The 17,103-nt window shown below is 41.9% G+C and overlaps 1 protein-coding gene across 1 annotated transcript; it reads right to left on the minus strand.

The window, feature by feature from the left end:
• Nucleotides 1-834: 834 nt before the first annotated feature.
• On the minus strand, nt 835-13,437 carry si:dkeyp-84f3.9 (uncharacterized). The gene is made up of 2 exons (XM_061237935.1): nt 13,232-13,437; nt 835-8,892 (listed from the first exon to the last, which is right to left on the minus strand). The coding sequence occupies exon 2, from the start codon at nt 8,822-8,824 to the stop codon at nt 1,967-1,969; it is 6,858 nt and encodes a 2,285-aa protein (XP_061093919.1). The 5' UTR covers nt 8,825-8,892; nt 13,232-13,437; the 3' UTR covers nt 835-1,966.
• Between the last annotated feature and the right edge of the window lie 3,666 nt (nt 13,438-17,103).

Raw genomic sequence — 17,103 nt, forward strand, 5'->3', positions numbered from 1 at the left:
GCTGAGCCAACTGTCCAATTACAACCCTGTCATATGCCTTTTACTCAAGAGTGGCTTGATCTATGTCTCGCCACAATTTTATCATGGATGTCTGTTCCTTGCTTTTTGTCCTGACATGCAGTGTGAATTGTGGTACCTTATATACACAGGTGTGTGCCTTTCTAAAGTATGTCCAATCAATTCAATTTGCCACAGTTACACTCCAATCAAGTTCTAGACATATCAAGAAAAATTAAGTGACAAAGGCTCTGAATATTAACGTAACTGAGATTTTTAATACATTTAAAAAGAAATCGAAAACATGTATTCACTTTGTCATTATGGGTTTTTGAGTGTAGATTGATGGGCAAAGTGGCATTTGAACCATTTAAAACTACATCTATAACATGTAGAACAAAAAGTGAAGGGGTCAGAATAATTTGAAGCCACTGTATGGTAAAAACAGAACAGAACATGCTCCCATGACATCCCATTTCCCTTCCCTTGGCAATACCAGGCTCGTTACAACTGAGAAGGCCTCAACCAAGTTCCAGAAAGCCACATCACAACTTGTGTTAACTTCCATCTGTTGTAACATAATTGTCAACTGCATTTCAACAAGTGAACAATACTATGTATTTGAGTTGATTACAATTGTTATTAGTAGTAGTAAATTTATTTATATTCTGTAGATTGTCAAATTAACTTGCATATAATACTTTAATGATGTTGCAAATACTTATGCTTGTCTGGGAATACTATTCACTTAACAGAGATGGCTGCATTTATGTTCCTTTGTAGCGGTTGCACAGGTTGTCTCTGATTAAAAGCAGCATGAAGTGAAAACAGGAAAAATTAGTAAAACTCTTTGCTTTATTTGGTTAACCTTGTCAACAACTTTCTTCAAGATATTTACAAGAGATAAAAAAAGGAACCTCTTTAAAACTGTACAAACTGGTGTGGTGTTGTGTGGACTTCTACTTTGCAATGCTCCCACTTTAAAACGAAAAACATTTTTGTTTAAAGATCACATTGGCTCACCTGATTATATGCTTCAGGTGGAACAAACAAAAAGTAAATAAAAAATACAGTAATCTACCTCAAACTTCTTGCAAAAACACTAATTATACGTTAACTTACATCAGCAACCAAGTTCTCTGACACAAGCAAACGAAAAAAAACATTTTGCAAGACAATGCGCAGTCAGTTTTGTCTCAACTGTAAACACTGTAAAACAAATAACACCATGTAATATAATATTACAAAGACACTTTCTGTCGCTCCTCTCCAAGGACATGGGGACACTCAATACATTTTTATAAGCCCATTTGATGCAGTGAGAATGTCCTAGGGCACAAATGATGCAATGTGTATATGCTGCACAACTCAATCTTAAGACATACATTTGACTTCACAGTTTAAACAATGCTCAACAACTGAAATGACATCACAGTACCCATTTTAATGTGTTACCATCTGAAATGTCTTTGTGGTAGATTTACAAGAGGAAATAGGAAGAAAAAAAAAACTAATGGGAATAAAAATAATACAAATGGAGACATTTTAAGGTGTACTGAAAATTAACTCAAAGATCTCAGTCAAGGTAATACAAAACCATTACACTTTAATGCCCAGAGGCAGCACAAGGAATACATTTAATGATGATTGGTGATTTCTAAGTAAATAACTCGTATTTTTAGAAAAGCATACCAAGATACCTGCAATATTTGGGATGTGTGCAATCGCCACACAGCACTATCCTTTCCCCCCAATCACAAATATATCCTAACAGGCCAGTATTGCAAGTCTTGTCTATACCACTGAGGTATTGTGTAATCATTCCCCTTACCCATGTGACAATCATGAATAAAAATAACGGAATATTTACATGTACCAAGGGGGGGGTAAGAGGTTCTTTGTCCAAAACAGTAGACGTAAATTAATTAACTTTTAGTCTTTCCAAAACATTTCTGTATTTTATAGTTTCTTATAGCTCTCCCCTGGCATGCTGCAAGTAATGCTCATATAATTCTGGAACAACATTAAACTGTGCCCCACACTCAGCACATGCTATACTGTCCCTACAGTCCTCTTCATTATGGGGTTTGACACTAGGGGCACTAGGGACACCTCTCTTGGACTTCTCATAGGTACGGAGTGGCTTCTGGGGAAATGGTTTTTCACATTTGTGAGACGTTTGATCCTGGTTATGGCTCGGGGACTGGACGGATGTACTTGTCTGGGGATATTGTGGGAGAGGTTGAGAGTCAGAAAAAGGCACAGCTGCAGAGGGTGACAGTGTCTGAGGTAGGTGTGCGTTGTTTTCCAGAGATGGAAGTTTGCTAGGGTGACTGGGCTTGTTGCTTGCCAGCTGAAAATGATCAGGAGAATAAGTATGGCTGATCACAGAACCCTCGTGGGAAGATGGATTAGTGTAATGAGCAGAAACCTGGGCAACTGAAGATGAGGAACTAGGGTACACACTTGGATCATCCAGTGGGGCAAAGACATATGGACTCTTCTTTTGCAGGCCAACAATCTCTCCATTACGCCAAGGCTTCCTGTCCCTGGGGGGAGGGTGGGAGAGCTGATGGCGGAAGAGCAAATCCAAGTTTTTGAAACTGGATTCACATTCCCCACATTGGTATGGCAGTACATTTTGTTGTGCTGACATATCCAAGAGAGGGCCAGCTGGGCTTTTATGAGTCATCATGTGGTCCTGCAGGCAAGTGACACTGGCGAATAACAGACTGCAGTGAGGACAACATTCTGGGTGGGTATGACGATGTACAAGGTTGTGTCGCTGCAAGTTTCCCTGAAGGTGGAAACGTTTTCCGCAAACATTACACTTATGTGGTTTATGCTGGTCTCTCCGATGAGCCTTCAAAGCTTCTTGATGGGAAAATGTTTGCGGACATGAGGAACAAGCAAAAACTGTAAGCTCCTTGTGTTCCTGCAAATGCTGTTTGTACATTCCAGCAAAGCGGAAGCCCTGACCACACTTAGGACAGAAGAACCGTCCTTGTTTCTGTCGATGGACACGTTGGTGCAGCCAGAACTTGTTCCAATTTTCCAGCGTTTTTCCACAGCGCCCACAGGTATAGCTGTGACCACGGATATGGGTGAGCATGTGGGCTCTAAGCCTCCCTAAGTGCCTAAAGAGTCGACCACAGCGTGGGCACAAATACTTCCTTGGGTCAAATTTACGATCTAGATGAACTGACGTTGAGAGAGGGTGCCTTGAAGGGTGACGTTTACGAGGGGATTTTATGATCATTTGAGAATAGGCAGGGTTAGGCATCTGCCAGCATTTACTCCTTGAAGAATGGTTCCTCTGCTGGGAAGCATCTCTTTGTGGTTGAGGATTCATCAATTCAGGTTTCAAGGTTTTACGTTCAGGTAACTGGTAAAGCGGTCTCTGAGATGTTAGATCACTTGGAGAAAATGCTTGTTTGCCCTGTCGCTGATGCTGATAGTTGCTTTGGAGCTGTGAATACTGTAGCACATGCGGTTGAAATGGCTGACCTTTTAGCTTTCTGGATTCCTGCAAAGTGTCAGATTCAAGTGTATGACGTACAGTCTCCTCTATAATCTGCTTGCCGCAGGATTGGCGGTGGAAGCTGAGGTCACACATCTGCCTATATTGCCGACCACAGATATCACAAGCAAAAAATTGGACATCAAGATGTGATTTTAGGTGGAAGTTATACTGATGCCAAATACTAAAGCTCTTGTTGCAGGCTCGGCACTGGAATGTCACCTTGTTGCTTAACTGCTTACCACCGTCTTTATATACTCCCACGTGTGAGTAAAAATGAGTTCTCAGTGTTCCGAGCTGAGAAAATCCTTTTCCACAAAAGTTACAAACGTACGGCTTTATTGACCAGTGTATTTTTTCATGAACACTAACACTACATGCCTGGCTGAAGGACTTGCCACAAACTTTGCAGGAGTAAGGCTTTTCCCCACTGTGGACACGCATGTGGATCTTCAGCATAGAGGTGTAGCGAAATCCCTTTCCACACACAGAACATATATGGGGCTTCCCATCTTTTGAATAAGGAAAGGAACGATATTGCTTCTTATCCCCACCTTCTTCATTGCCCGCTTGCCTGGTCAAATGGTCCCGCTTTTCTGGTCCTGGGGCATGCTTCTGGCAATGGTCAAGAAGTTCCTCTTGTTCGGAAAGCAGTCCATGGAGATCGCCAGAGACCTTGTGCGTTTTTCTATGAGTGTTAAGATTTGAGAGTTGAGCAAAGGTTTTTCCACACTCCTGGCAGCTGTAGGGCCTCTCTCCTGTATGGACACGGCGGTGAATGACATAGGCCGAGATGTGATGAAAAGGACGGCCACAGAATTGGCACTCTATCGGCTTCTTCCCTTTGTCCTTAGCTGGGCGTCCTGGACGTCGAGCCTTAGAATGACTAGTTACAGGCAATTCTTCTTCTTCCATGCTCTCCACAGTGTCTTCCTCAACGTATCCTTCCTCCACTTCTTGGTCACTTTGTTCCACGCCATCCTTTTCCCACCCTTTTTTATCTAGTGGAGGGTCCTGTATCAATACCTTTTGCTGCAGAGACATTGTCTGTTCTTTCTCAACATCAGGGGTATTCAGAAAGACATCACATAATCCATCTTCCTCACTAAGCATTTTGGAGGACCTCAGGTTTGCTGGATTTAAGGTTTTTGATTCTGAAGACACAAACATTTCAACTTTGGTTTCCACTTGGTCTACCTCTTTGGGATTCAGCAGGACCGAGTGATCTCTCAAAGCATTTTCTTCAGTTGTTACAATTTGCGTCTGTCGGTCGTCTTCATTTCTGGATCTCGACTTTTGTCTTGTAAGCTCTGCTTTTACAAGTGGATCTGGTTCTAGACTATCAGTCTCAAGCGTGTTCACTTCATCGTTTAAAGCAGGAGATGTTGAAGTATTTGTTTCGTTCCACCTTTCTTTTTCTTGAAGCTCATCAGATGCCATGTCAACAGTTATTTTGCATGGTTCTGGCAGTGGTCCTAAATTCTTAATTGGCAAAGTTTGATCATCTTGATTTTCTGGATCACTCGCCAATCTTTGATTTTCTGAAATACTGTTATCGTGAAATGGCTTCTTTTCAGTTTCATCAGCAAAAATATTGTTCTGAGACTTTTCAGTATTGTGACTTGTAGACAGGTTGATTTGGTCAGAAAAATAGACTACCTCTGAAATTCTGTCTGTCCCAGATCTCTGTGGCACTACTTGGGTATGTGAGGGGAGTTCATTTGAGTTTTGCATCTTATGCTGATATGAAGTATTTGACTCCTGATTAGCGGTAATTTTCACATCAAAATCCGATTTCACAACGACTTCTACTTCTGCTTTGCCTTCAACGGATGGCAAAGACGGCTTAAGCATGGCGTCAGGTATTTCTCCCTTACCCTTTCCCCTGTCATCCCACCAGGATCTTTTTCTCCTGCGTCTCTTCCTTGAGCCAACTGCCTTTCGAGGCCTTTTTGTAAAGGGATCAGAATCATTAAAAAGCTGATCACCAGTTTCTAGTTTTCTTTTACTCAAATGTTTTTGTGTGACACTAAGCACCTCCTCCCTGCTATCAATCTGCGAAGTAAATTGTCCAACTGGTTCTGTGGGTTTTACCTCGGACAATGCCTTAAGTTCTTGAGCTTTCTGATGTCTAAACCATTTCCGTCGTCTGTCCACTTTCCGTGGTCTCTTCATTTCACTGTTTGCAGAAATTTTCAAACAGGACATAACCTTGCCAGGGGATTGCAAGGGGCATTCTTGGGAAGGATGATAACTTTGATCTGTTAATGACTCATAAGCCACATCTTTTTTCACTTCTTCCCTAAATTTCACAGTTGGAACCAATGCTTCATTCTTACGTTGTCTCCCATGGATTTGTGGTCCTTTATCACCAGATTTAGTGGACTCAATAAACCTTTGAGATGGTAAGAATGGTGAGTGAGACTCCGAGTCATTAATCACAGCAGCATCTAGTCCTGGCTCACATTTGACAGTGACTTTTTTCTGAGACATTCTACCTTTTCCCTGAATCTTCTTCACTGTTACATTATGGGTACCTTTATGGGACATCACTCCAATCTCTTCAAACTCAGCTTTATGGATTAGCACTGGTAATGCGACTTTAGCTGCTGCAGTATCATTGTGAATTTGACAGAGAGACTGTGCGCGGAGTGACTGGCCACTTTCTGCACTGAACTGCAATTGATTTATTTGTTTTGCTTTACTTCGCATTTTACAATTTGTCAACGGCTTCTTCTCAGTTGAGCGGGCAGACCCTGACACAGCTGTGGTCTCTTTTGAAAGCATAGGTAGAATTTCCTGGAAGGCACTGGGATTTTTTATCTTTGATAATGCAGTCAACACTGGTTGCTGAATTTCTTCAACTTTAATATTCACTTTACGTTTCATTTTGTTCTTTAGATGCTTTCCTTTTTTCCAAGTCACTTTAAGAGAATCACGTCCTTCAGATTTGGTGGTCACTGTACCCTTCTTAGTAACAGAGAGAACAGCTGAAGATGAAGTTTTTTCTGAATCCAAATTTGGAATAGGGATCTTGGAGACAGAAGACAAAAGGCGTTTACGGCTACTAGCAGGATGGTGTTCCTGCTTCTCAGCGGAGTAATTTGCATTCAATTTGCATGCCCGACTGTACCTTCTCAATTGTGATACTTGTGAATACAACTCCACTGTCTTTCTTTCCCGCTTTAGCCTATATTTGTGAGTTTGATAAGGAATATTTTCTGGGTGATTCTCTTCATACATGTCAGTGGCTTTCGCAGTTCTTAACTGCGGTAATTCTAACTGTTTTGCCATTTTAATTAGAGTCTTTTTCTTGAATGGCCGACCAATTTTACGTTTAAATTTTACTTCTGCCTCTCTGTTCCTGCAACTAACAGCAATACTGCCTCCATTGCCACGTTGCCTCACCACGGCACTTTTCTCTTTACCAGTTGCCTTCACACTGCCGAATGTGGCGGACATTTCAGCCATTCCTTTGTTTTGACTCTTAGTTTTTGATGGCGGCAATATAACTTGCTGGGAAACACTACAGTTCTGGGGCTCAAAAGAATTAGGAGTCTTTTCATTCAGGCAAATGATTTTCTTTCGGCAACCTCGCTTCCTTTGTACATGTGGCAGAGGTCTCACTGGGGTTGGTACAGCTGTGGCTTTAAGTTCCAATAGTGTGCTCCCCTTACACTCTGTACCAGTTACCCGTTTTCCTCCAATTACTTCCTGGTCCCGTTTCCTGGGCGGAGTGCGAGTCTCAGCTGTGCTTTGAATTACCATTCCCACAACTTGTTCCTGACGTGGGATTATGCAGACAGGCTTCCGAGCATATCTCCCTCTGCCTCTTTTCGTTTTTTGAACACAGTCAGTTTTCTCCAATGCCTTTTTGTCACTTAAGTCCTTGAGAGATGTCTCCACGGATTCGTTTACAGAGACACTGCAGTCAGTTCCCAAAATCCCGATGGTTCCCTCGGTTTCAATATTTTCATGTTTCTTTTGTGGCCGCCCAACCTTCTTTTTTGGATTTACATGAGGACAAGTTACAGGGTCAGATCCTGTGCTAGAAAAACTTACAGAGGGCACCTGGCACACATTAGTGTCTACAAGTCTTACATCGGTTTTACTTGAGTCCTTGTTTACAGCAGTGCCCATTTGAATACTCTCAAAGGATTTATCACTTTCTTTCATCTTCCATTCTCCAAGTTTCCCTTTCCTTTGGTAAAAACTTGAGTTCCTTTTTTCACATGTACTATTCTCCTCAAAGTAGTTGCCATGATCCTTAGGACCACCTACTGCTTGCCTAACCTGCATTTTTGAGAGCATGCTTCTTTTTGGTGGACCACCTTTTGGCCCATGTTTGACCATAGGTTCATGTGGGACTACTGCATCAACCAGCCCTTTCACTGCTTCCTCTGCACACTGTAACGTATCACTTTGAGATACATTAGGCATAACGGATGAAGAATGACAGTCTCTGAATTTATCGGTTTCTTCACAAGTCCATGTCGGAGTCTCTGTCAGCATCACTGATTCTGCCATTATAATCTTTTCCTGCTGCTCAATTGCTATTCCCCTTTCTCTGCCTTGCCCCTGGCATTTTTCCCCCCAAGAGTTCTGTAACAGCCTGGCACTGGCATGTAGTCTAGCATCACTCTCACCCGTTACTTTGTCTTTTTCCGAGAGATTGCTAATCCAGGGCGTGTGTGCAACTACATTCCGCCCCTCCCCTCCTCCCGGGTATCTATCAGGCTTTCTGCACATTCTCTCTGTAGCATCCTGCTTCGACCGAGTTTCAGTGTTTGACTTTGTCATACTGTGCCTTCTAACTGAAAAGGGAGGAAAGTCATCTTGAACGGTCGGTACGGGTCCACTACTCGTGGGTGTTACCTGTTGCTCATCAGCTAAGGTATTCATAAACATGTTACTACATTTCTTAGTAGATAATGCAATTCCTTGTTCTTGATTACTTAACCCTTTAGGACCATTCTCAAAGGCTGTGTCTAAATTTGTGCTCGGTTGCTGGCAAGGTGCTTTGAATGTACCAGAATCAGCAAGCAATACTCCCCTTTCTGAAACATCTTTTGCCCTCTGGTTCACCTCTTTCAGCAGCAAAATCTTTTTGGGTCTACCCCTTTTTTTGGGAGTCTGATTTTTACTGTGGGGCAGGTACTCAGAGAGTGTTGTGACAACAGCTGCTGGTGGGACATCTCCCACAGGGGGTTCTCCAATCTCTCCTTGCGTTCTTCCTCCAACGTTCATTCCACCTTCCTCCTCGTCTTTACCAGCCCGATGATGCGCGTCTTCCTCTTGAAACATCATACAGAGTCTTCTCTCACAATGCCCTTTTAGACTTCTTTAAGGGTTGTTTCAGGAAATGCAGTATGCCACTAAAAAGAAAAGATACTGAGATTAACGTATTATTAAAAATAGTAAGGCAATGCAAGCTAAAAAGATACAGTAGATACATATATTCACATTAATGTATCCATCTGAAAATTTCAAAAGATAAATGATACCTGCAAGTGTTTTTTGCTAAATTACAGGAGATATAACCACTCATTAACATGAAGAAGAATGACCTCTATGAATTCATACAAACATGCACCACAACTATGGTACTGCAATGTATGCAAAGGATGGTGTATTTGTTTAAAAACAAAATAATATTATTTTTGTGTTATTTTTTGGGGACAGAGGTGCAGACTCCATTTTTGTTTTTATTTCATATTCTGTCTAAAATCTGTCACAGCTATATGTAATGTAGTAAACTGTCAATTCACAAATTATGTTCTTCAGTAAACCATCCTGTAAACCAAAGCATTAAACTAAATTGCTCCCAATTTAATTTAGCCCACAAACATCCATGAGTGATTAATAGATTTAATTTATTGTTGACTTTTATCCATACATTTTAAACCAATGGCAGGTTTTCATTTGAGTAAAAATCAGGAGCAGTACACATAGACATGTTAAAGCAACTAGGGCTGGGCGAAATAACGATAGAAATATAGGCCACAATATGGATTCGGCTATATCGCCTATATTTCTAGAGAATCGATTTTGATGGCTACATAGTGACAGTGGATATATTTTGGCCAGAAAACATGCAACCGGAGCTTTCTGAGGGGGAAATCAAACCTGCTATGTAGATAATTGATAATTTAGTACTTTAATAAATAATCATGTCAGCAAGTGGATTTCATTTTATAGGCTAATACTGTTAGCTGTTGTTAGCCACGGGCTAAGCTTACTGGCAAAAATACTGGGATAATACTGGAAAATACTGGAAAATACTGGAAAATCCCAGACTGGGCTTAATGGGCTTAAAAAATAGCTTAACATTTTTTTGGACTTCACGGTTTAGGACATAATTAAACAAAAATACAAAAATAGAACACTTCTATTATTGTATGTTTGTTTAATTCCTTTCTTTAGGATGTGATGTGACATGACACTACATACCAACATTATATTAGACTAGATTAGATCTGAAAAAATGTTATTATGATAGCAGCTTGTAACTAACATTAGGAAAATGACACCATGAAGTTAAAAAGGTATAATAGGCCTACTTGTGTACAAAAATGGAGTTGTTTCTGCTATGTCTGGGCATGTTTTGATCATTTCAAAGGGAATCATAATTCATAATAAAACATAATTTGATGGCTTCCTACATCAGCGCCACTTGGTATATGGTATCCATACTTGAAATACTAGTAAATATCCTGGTTAAGTCACAAACCAAAAACCAAATAAATACTTATTCAATAATTACCAAATTATATATAATAAATAATAAATACCAAAATTGAGTCTGGCCAGAAAGTTGTAAATTGTCGAGCTACGAAAGCCATTTAAAAATTTTTGCTTCTTCCACAAATTTAATTTAATCATCACCAAATTTGACAGAGTATCCTGGGACTAAACCCCCAAAAAGTTTTGATGTTCTAAACAGTGTGTCCATGACAGCTCAATTCATTATTGTGGGCGTGGCCATTTTCTGTTAAACAGCTGTAACTCACCAAGCACTTTATTAGGAAGATTTTTACTATACTACACCTACTTATTCATGCGATTATCTAATCAGCCAATTGTGGGGCAGCAGTGCAATTCATACAATCATGTAGATACAGGTCAGGAGCTTCAGCTAATTTTCACATCAACCATCAGAATGGGGTAAAAATGTGATCAAAGTGACTTTGACCATGGAATGATTGTTGGTGGCAGACATGCACACTAGTCTCTAGAGTTTGCAAAGAATGGTGCAAAAAACCAAAAAAAAATTAGTGAGCAGCAGTCCTGCAGACAGAAACGCCTTGTTAACGAGACACGTCAGAGGAGAATGGCCAGACTGGTCAAAGTGACAGGAAGGTAACAGTAACGCAAATAACCACACATTACAACAGTGGTATGCAGAAGAGCATCTCTGAACACACAACGCATCATAACACTAAGTGGATAGGCTACAGCAGTAGAAGTAAGAAGAACCTATGCACTTGTAAATTGCTTTGGATTAAAAGTGTCTGCCAAATGACTAAAATGTATATTTTAAAGTCTAAAAAACAAGTCTAATAAATACCGAATAAAGTGCTTGGTGAGTGTATATTTTCCATCTCTGTGCAAGTCTCCCACAGGATGATCAGATTTTTTTTTAGATCTTACAAAATATGGTCCCCATCATCCAATCTGATATCAGTAGGCATTTGACAGGCTTACCGAAGTCCAATCATGAAACTCGGTAGAGGTGCACCGATACTATCTGAAGCATAAGTACTCGTACTCGTAAATGAAGTACTCGTACCAGTGTAAAAGTAGATTTCGCTCACGCTGAAGCTACGTGGCGCTGGACTGCTGTGCTACACACGTTTATGAAAACGTCATTCCTTTTCTGTTGTGTTATATAGACCGCCGTGTCGTGCTGATTGCCATGTCTTTGGTTTAGAGAACATTGTAGCGTAATTGGCGAGAAATTAGCTGCCAGTATTTCAATGTTGCCGTTTGTGTGTGCGAGTGCTTGCTGTCCCAAACCACGCGCAGTTAGCACGAACATGTTTCAGTATAAACAACTAATGCACATAACACTTATGTATTTTTAAAGATGTTGGTACACAATAGTCCATTAGAATACATTGTTTGCTCTCAAGCAGACTATTCTATTGGATCAGTTGTTTTCAATGCATTGTCAATGCAGCATTCTCAGTGTCAATGATGATAGAACAATGTCTGTGCTACATTGATTTTAAGAACTGTAAGGGACTTGCAAACAATTATGATAAGAAATATGAACAATATTATTCTGATAGTATTATACCTATAATATAGCACTTTTTCTATTGACCTACTTAGTATTACTTCAGAACATAATGATTATGTTGCAGATGATGTTGTAGTAGTTACTTTTTCCCGGAATACGTTCAACTTTGTCCTAAAAGTCGATTTGCTGTTCGTAGGTGACATTGCGATTCACATGCAAAACTTCAACAGAATGCAGGAAATTTCGTGTCTGAAACTAAAATAAATGCAAAATGCAAAAATAGTATATAGTATTTCTGCTTCTGGACATCAGTTAAAAATTTGCCCTCGCTACGGCCCTGAAGCCAACTAGTCTACACAGTTCACCTCGTAGCTAACCAGAAAGGGGGGCGTAACCCCAACTAGCTAGCTAGCTAGCTAGGTCAATTCACGACACACCAAGCAACAGCTAGCCAACTAACATTAGTGAACTAGCTGAATGCAATGTAGAAGTACCCCTAATCACGTTCAGCTTTGTGTTAAGTTAGCCAGCTAATATTACTCCAAGGAAAGAACCAACCTATTCTAGCTAGCTGGTTCAAAATATACTGCAATTCTGGGGTAGTCGTGTACGTTGTGAACTTCGTGTATGAAAAAGGAGACCTTTGATAACGGCTAGCTAACATAAGCTAGCTAGTCTAAGGCTCGCACAGCATCAGCCCCCATTTTGTGAGCCTATGATTTCGTTAGCTAACCTGTCTGATATAGACGGCTAACGTGAACTACACATGCAAGCTTTGTTTTGCGTACTTTACAGCTGGCTAACAAATCATTTTGAAAACGATGCTTATAACCGAAGTTGGTAGCCATCTAACTTAGCTAACGTTAGCTAGCTAATTTAGAAATAGATCCATGGACAAGTGCTGAAACAAGCAAGCTCGAGGAATTCAAGGGCATCCTACATTTTAAAGATGGGCGGAATAGCCACCAGTGCCCCAAGCTAGCTAGACAGTCTTAAAAATCGGAATTTAACTAGCTAGCCAGCCAGCGACGAAAAAATAAAAATAGCTAGCTTTTACAGCTAATAATAGTAGTGAAATACGGATATTTAGACTAACTAGCTAAGTACAATAACAAGATTGTAGTTCAACCTAGATCATATATGAACTTCACAGACACATGCTGTACGTTAAATTTATTTTGTGCTTTCTAGCTTTTTTATTTATTTATTTATTTATTTATTTAAGGTAACGATGGCTCGCTTGCAAAATATAGTGTGCTTCTGAGCGAATGGTAAGTTATACATTGATAGCCAATTAGCTAGGTACCGTGAACATTTTTCCTAGCACCTGCCGTTTCACTTAACGTTAACCATTAGGTTATATTATTGACTTAGTTCATGAAATAAACGTCATATATACATGTTGACCTCGCCCTTCAATAGCCCAGTCGTTGTGCACATTCTAAATTCCTTCCCAAATCACAGCCACTTACCTGCAGCACCAGTCCTTTTCGATTTTACAGCCAGTTAGCTAGCACGCTAGCTGCAGCAGTCCGATTCTTCGGCCTCAGGCTCTGTTTTCATGGTTTGTAGTTACAACAAAATGTAATCAAACGCAGATCATTTCGCCACTGACAATTTTCTTTCCAAAATATGCACACATACTTTGACTCCGTGCACGTGCCTGTTTCGTTAGTTTTTAATCTCCTTTTTCCCCTTTACATTTTGTACGCTTTTCTATTGTTTCTCATGCAACATCCGTGGTCGACCGGAAACCGGTGCTTCTTTGCTAGCTACAACCATAGACATGCAAGGCTACAACTAGCTTGCGAGCGTCTGACTTCACCGACAGTGGAGAGACGGCGGAAGTTTCGGAGGGATGAACAAAAATGTCTGTAAAAAAACACACACGGTGAGTTATGGTTTGGGCTGAAACGTATGGTGGAGCGAAATACTTCGAACACAATTATTTTTCAACCATGAACACATGTATTGAGTTGTTTTGTCCAAAACGTCTTTCGAAATTATTTTTCAAGCTTTGTTTTCGAAATTCTTATTGGCGCCCCTACAATTAATATTTCTCATCCATGCAGAACATCAAAATCCTTGATATTATTAGGTGTGTACTTAATTTCCCTCTTCAAATCAGACCACAGGTTTTCAATAGGGTTCAAGTCCAGAGATGAGATGGTGACTGTTAAACGCTGATTGTGTTCACTATTTATGTGTTGATTTTCATGTATATTTAGGTGATTTTATTTTTTACATTATTGGCATTTGGCAGACGCTCTTATCCAGAGCGACGTACAACAAAGTGCATACCCATAACCAGGGATAAGTTCGCTGAAAGACCCTAGAGGGAAATACAATTTCAACTGCTACCCGTACAACAAAGATTTTTTTTTTGAGAACAAAGAAACAAAGAAACAGAGCAAAAGTGACCAAAGTTAACTATCCAAACACTGCTTACCTAGCCAGCTAAAAAAACCGATACACAAAGCAAGTCACAGAGACAACAATTAAGGTTCACAGGGAGGTAGGGAGGGATGGGGAGAGGTGCTGCTTGAAGAGGTGTGTCTTCAGCTTGCGCTTGAAGGTGGGGAGAGATTCTACAGTTCTGACCTCAACGGGGAGTTCGTTCCACCACCGTGGAGCCAGAACAGACAGTAGTCGTGAGCGTGAGGTGGAGGTTCGGAGAGGGGGAGGTGCCAAGCGGCCTGTGGAGGCTGAACGAAGAGGTCTGGCAGGGGTGTAGGGTCTGATGATTTTTTGTAGATAAGCTGGGGAAGACCCTTTAACTGCTTGGAAGGCTAGCACCAATGTTTTGAATTTGATGCGAGCCATGACAGGCAGCCAGTGGAGGGAAGTAAGCAGGGGGGGGTGACGTGTGAGTATTTGGGAAGGTTGAAGACCTGACGAGCTGCTGCATTCTGGATGAGTTGGAGGGGTCTGATGGCGGACGCTGGGAGGCCAATCAAGAGGGAATTGCAGTAGTCCAGGCGGGACAGAACCATCGCTTTGACCAGGAGCTGGGTCGAGTAGGGGGTGAGAAAGGGGCGGATTCTCCGTATGTTGTATAGGAAGAACCTGCAAGACCGGGTCACCGCCGCAATCTTCTCAGAGAGGGACAGTCTGCTGTCCATCACCACACCGAGGTTCCTTGCACTGGGTGACGCCGTGAGTGTGGTATCCCCGAGGGAAATAAGAGAGATCCAGATGGGGAGAGGTTTTAGCAGGGATGAATATCATTTCAGTCTTGCCTGGGTTGATCTTTAGATGGTGGTTCTCCATCCAGCTCTGGATGTCCCTCAGGCAAGCAGAGATATGGGCTGAAACCTGCGTATCAGACGGCGGGAACGAGACGAAGAGTTGGGTATCGTCCGCGTAGCAGTGGTAGGATAGCCCATGTGCAGTGATCACAGGGCCAAGGGAGCGAGTGTAAAGAGAAAAAATAAGCGGGCCTAGGACTGAGCCCTGGGGAACTCCTGTGGCGAGGGGCTGAGGTGTCGATACCGAACCAGCCCAGGCAACCTGGAAGGAGCGACCAGAGAGGTAGGACTCAATCCAGTCCAGGGCTGTGCCACAGATGCCCGTTGCTGACAGGGCAGACAGGAGGATGGAGTGATCCACAGTGTCAAAGGCAGCAGAGAGATCTAGAAGAATGAGGACAGAGGAGAGGGAGGCTGCTCGTGTGGCATGGAGTGACTCACTGACGGAGAGGAGTGCAGTCTCTGTCGAGTGGCCCGATCTGAAGCCAGACTGATGGGGGTCTAGCAGGTTGTTGTTAGAAAAGAAAGAAGAAAGTTGAGTAGAAGAGGCTCGTTCTATAGTTTTAGAAAGGAAAGGAAGAAGAGATACCGGGCGGTAATGGATGATGGAGGGATCCAGAGTAGGCTTTTTTAGCAGAGGAGTGATGTGGGCCCTCTTGGAGGATGCCGGAAAACAGCCTGAAGACAGGGAGGAGTTGACAAGGGAGGTGACAAATGGGAGAATGTCAGGTGTAATAGTTTGGAGAAGAGAAGAGGGGATAGGGTCAAGGGCACAGGTTGTAGGGCGGTGGCAGAGCAGGAGTTGAGAAACATCAGAGTCTGTAAGGGGGGAGAAAGTGGAAAAGGAAGGGATGGGCCTAGAGGGGGGGATGGGCACAGTGAGGGGGGCGGTGGTTGTAAAGGATCTACGGCTGACTGTGACCTTCTGATCGAAGTAATCAGCAAAGTCATCAGCAGCAAAGGAGGACTGAGGAGGAGGAGGCGGTGCATTGAGGAGAGAGGAGAAAATAGAGAAATGTTTCCGGGGGTTAGAACTGGAGTTCTGATTTATTTATCAGGAACAGTGCACATTAATCAACATTTTCAGTGTCTACATCAATGTAAATGTGCCAGAGTTAGCTAATGAGCTCATTTTCATCTGTAGTCCCTAACCTGCATGTAGTTGGACTGTGGAGTACCAGGGGGAGTATTTGGGGTCATTGTCTTGTTGAACGATCTATAGCCAACCTTTCAACCTCCTGGCAGAAGCAACCTGGTTTTGTGCTAAATTACTGAAAACAATCAATTCTAACAAGAGCCTCTGGATCTCAAGCCGCAGAACAGCTCCAAAGAACCCATTATCCACTGCTATATTTTATTAGGGAGCTGCACTGCCTGGCCCACAAACTCTAATATTTAGTTGGACTGCCTTTAGCTTTCATTACGGCACGCATTGGCCATGGCATTGCTTCGAAAACCTTATGCAACATCACAACATTATTTGAGATCTTGTATTGACGATGGGAAAGTCACTCCGTAAAATCTTTTCCAGCACATTCCAAAGACTTTCAATGGGGTTAAGGTCAGGACTCTGTGGTGGCCAATTCATTTGCGAAAATGACTCCTCATGCTTCCTGAACCACTCATTCACAATTTGAGCCTGAGGAATTTTGGCATTGTCAGCCTGGAATAATGTCATGGCATCAGGGAAGAAAAAATCCATTGATGGGATAACCTGGTCATTCAGTACATTTAGGTACTCAGCAGACTTAATTTTATTGCCACATAACATTGCTGAGCCTAGACCTGACCTGTTGAGGCAACCCCAGATCATAACACTGCCTCCAGAAATAACACTTTCTCCCAGGCAGTATTTATCGCCAAGCAGGATTACGGAGTTTGCTGGGTGAATTCACTGAGTAAAACACAGTACCCTTTCAAAACTAGAACAAAGAAAAAACAGCTATTGCCTGTTTTTCTTAGCGAACCTATCCAGCTAACTCCGCTATCCTACTTCATGATATATCCTGCAGATGCTTTCCCTTGTATGTGGTCATCTTTGTCCCCAAACCTGTGGCGTGCATGACCAAAAAAGTTCAATTTTAGCCTCATCTTAC

The sequence above is a fragment of the Conger conger genome, chromosome 1, assembly GCF_963514075.1.
Source record: "Conger conger chromosome 1, fConCon1.1, whole genome shotgun sequence".
In the NCBI taxonomy this organism is placed as follows: domain Eukaryota; kingdom Metazoa; phylum Chordata; class Actinopteri; order Anguilliformes; family Congridae; genus Conger; species Conger conger.

Bases quoted from the DNA above. Each gene is read 5' to 3' on its own strand.
- si:dkeyp-84f3.9 (XM_061237935.1), bottom strand. From the start codon at position 8,824: ATGATGTTTCAAGAGGAAGACGCGCATCATCGGGCTGGTAAAGACGAG.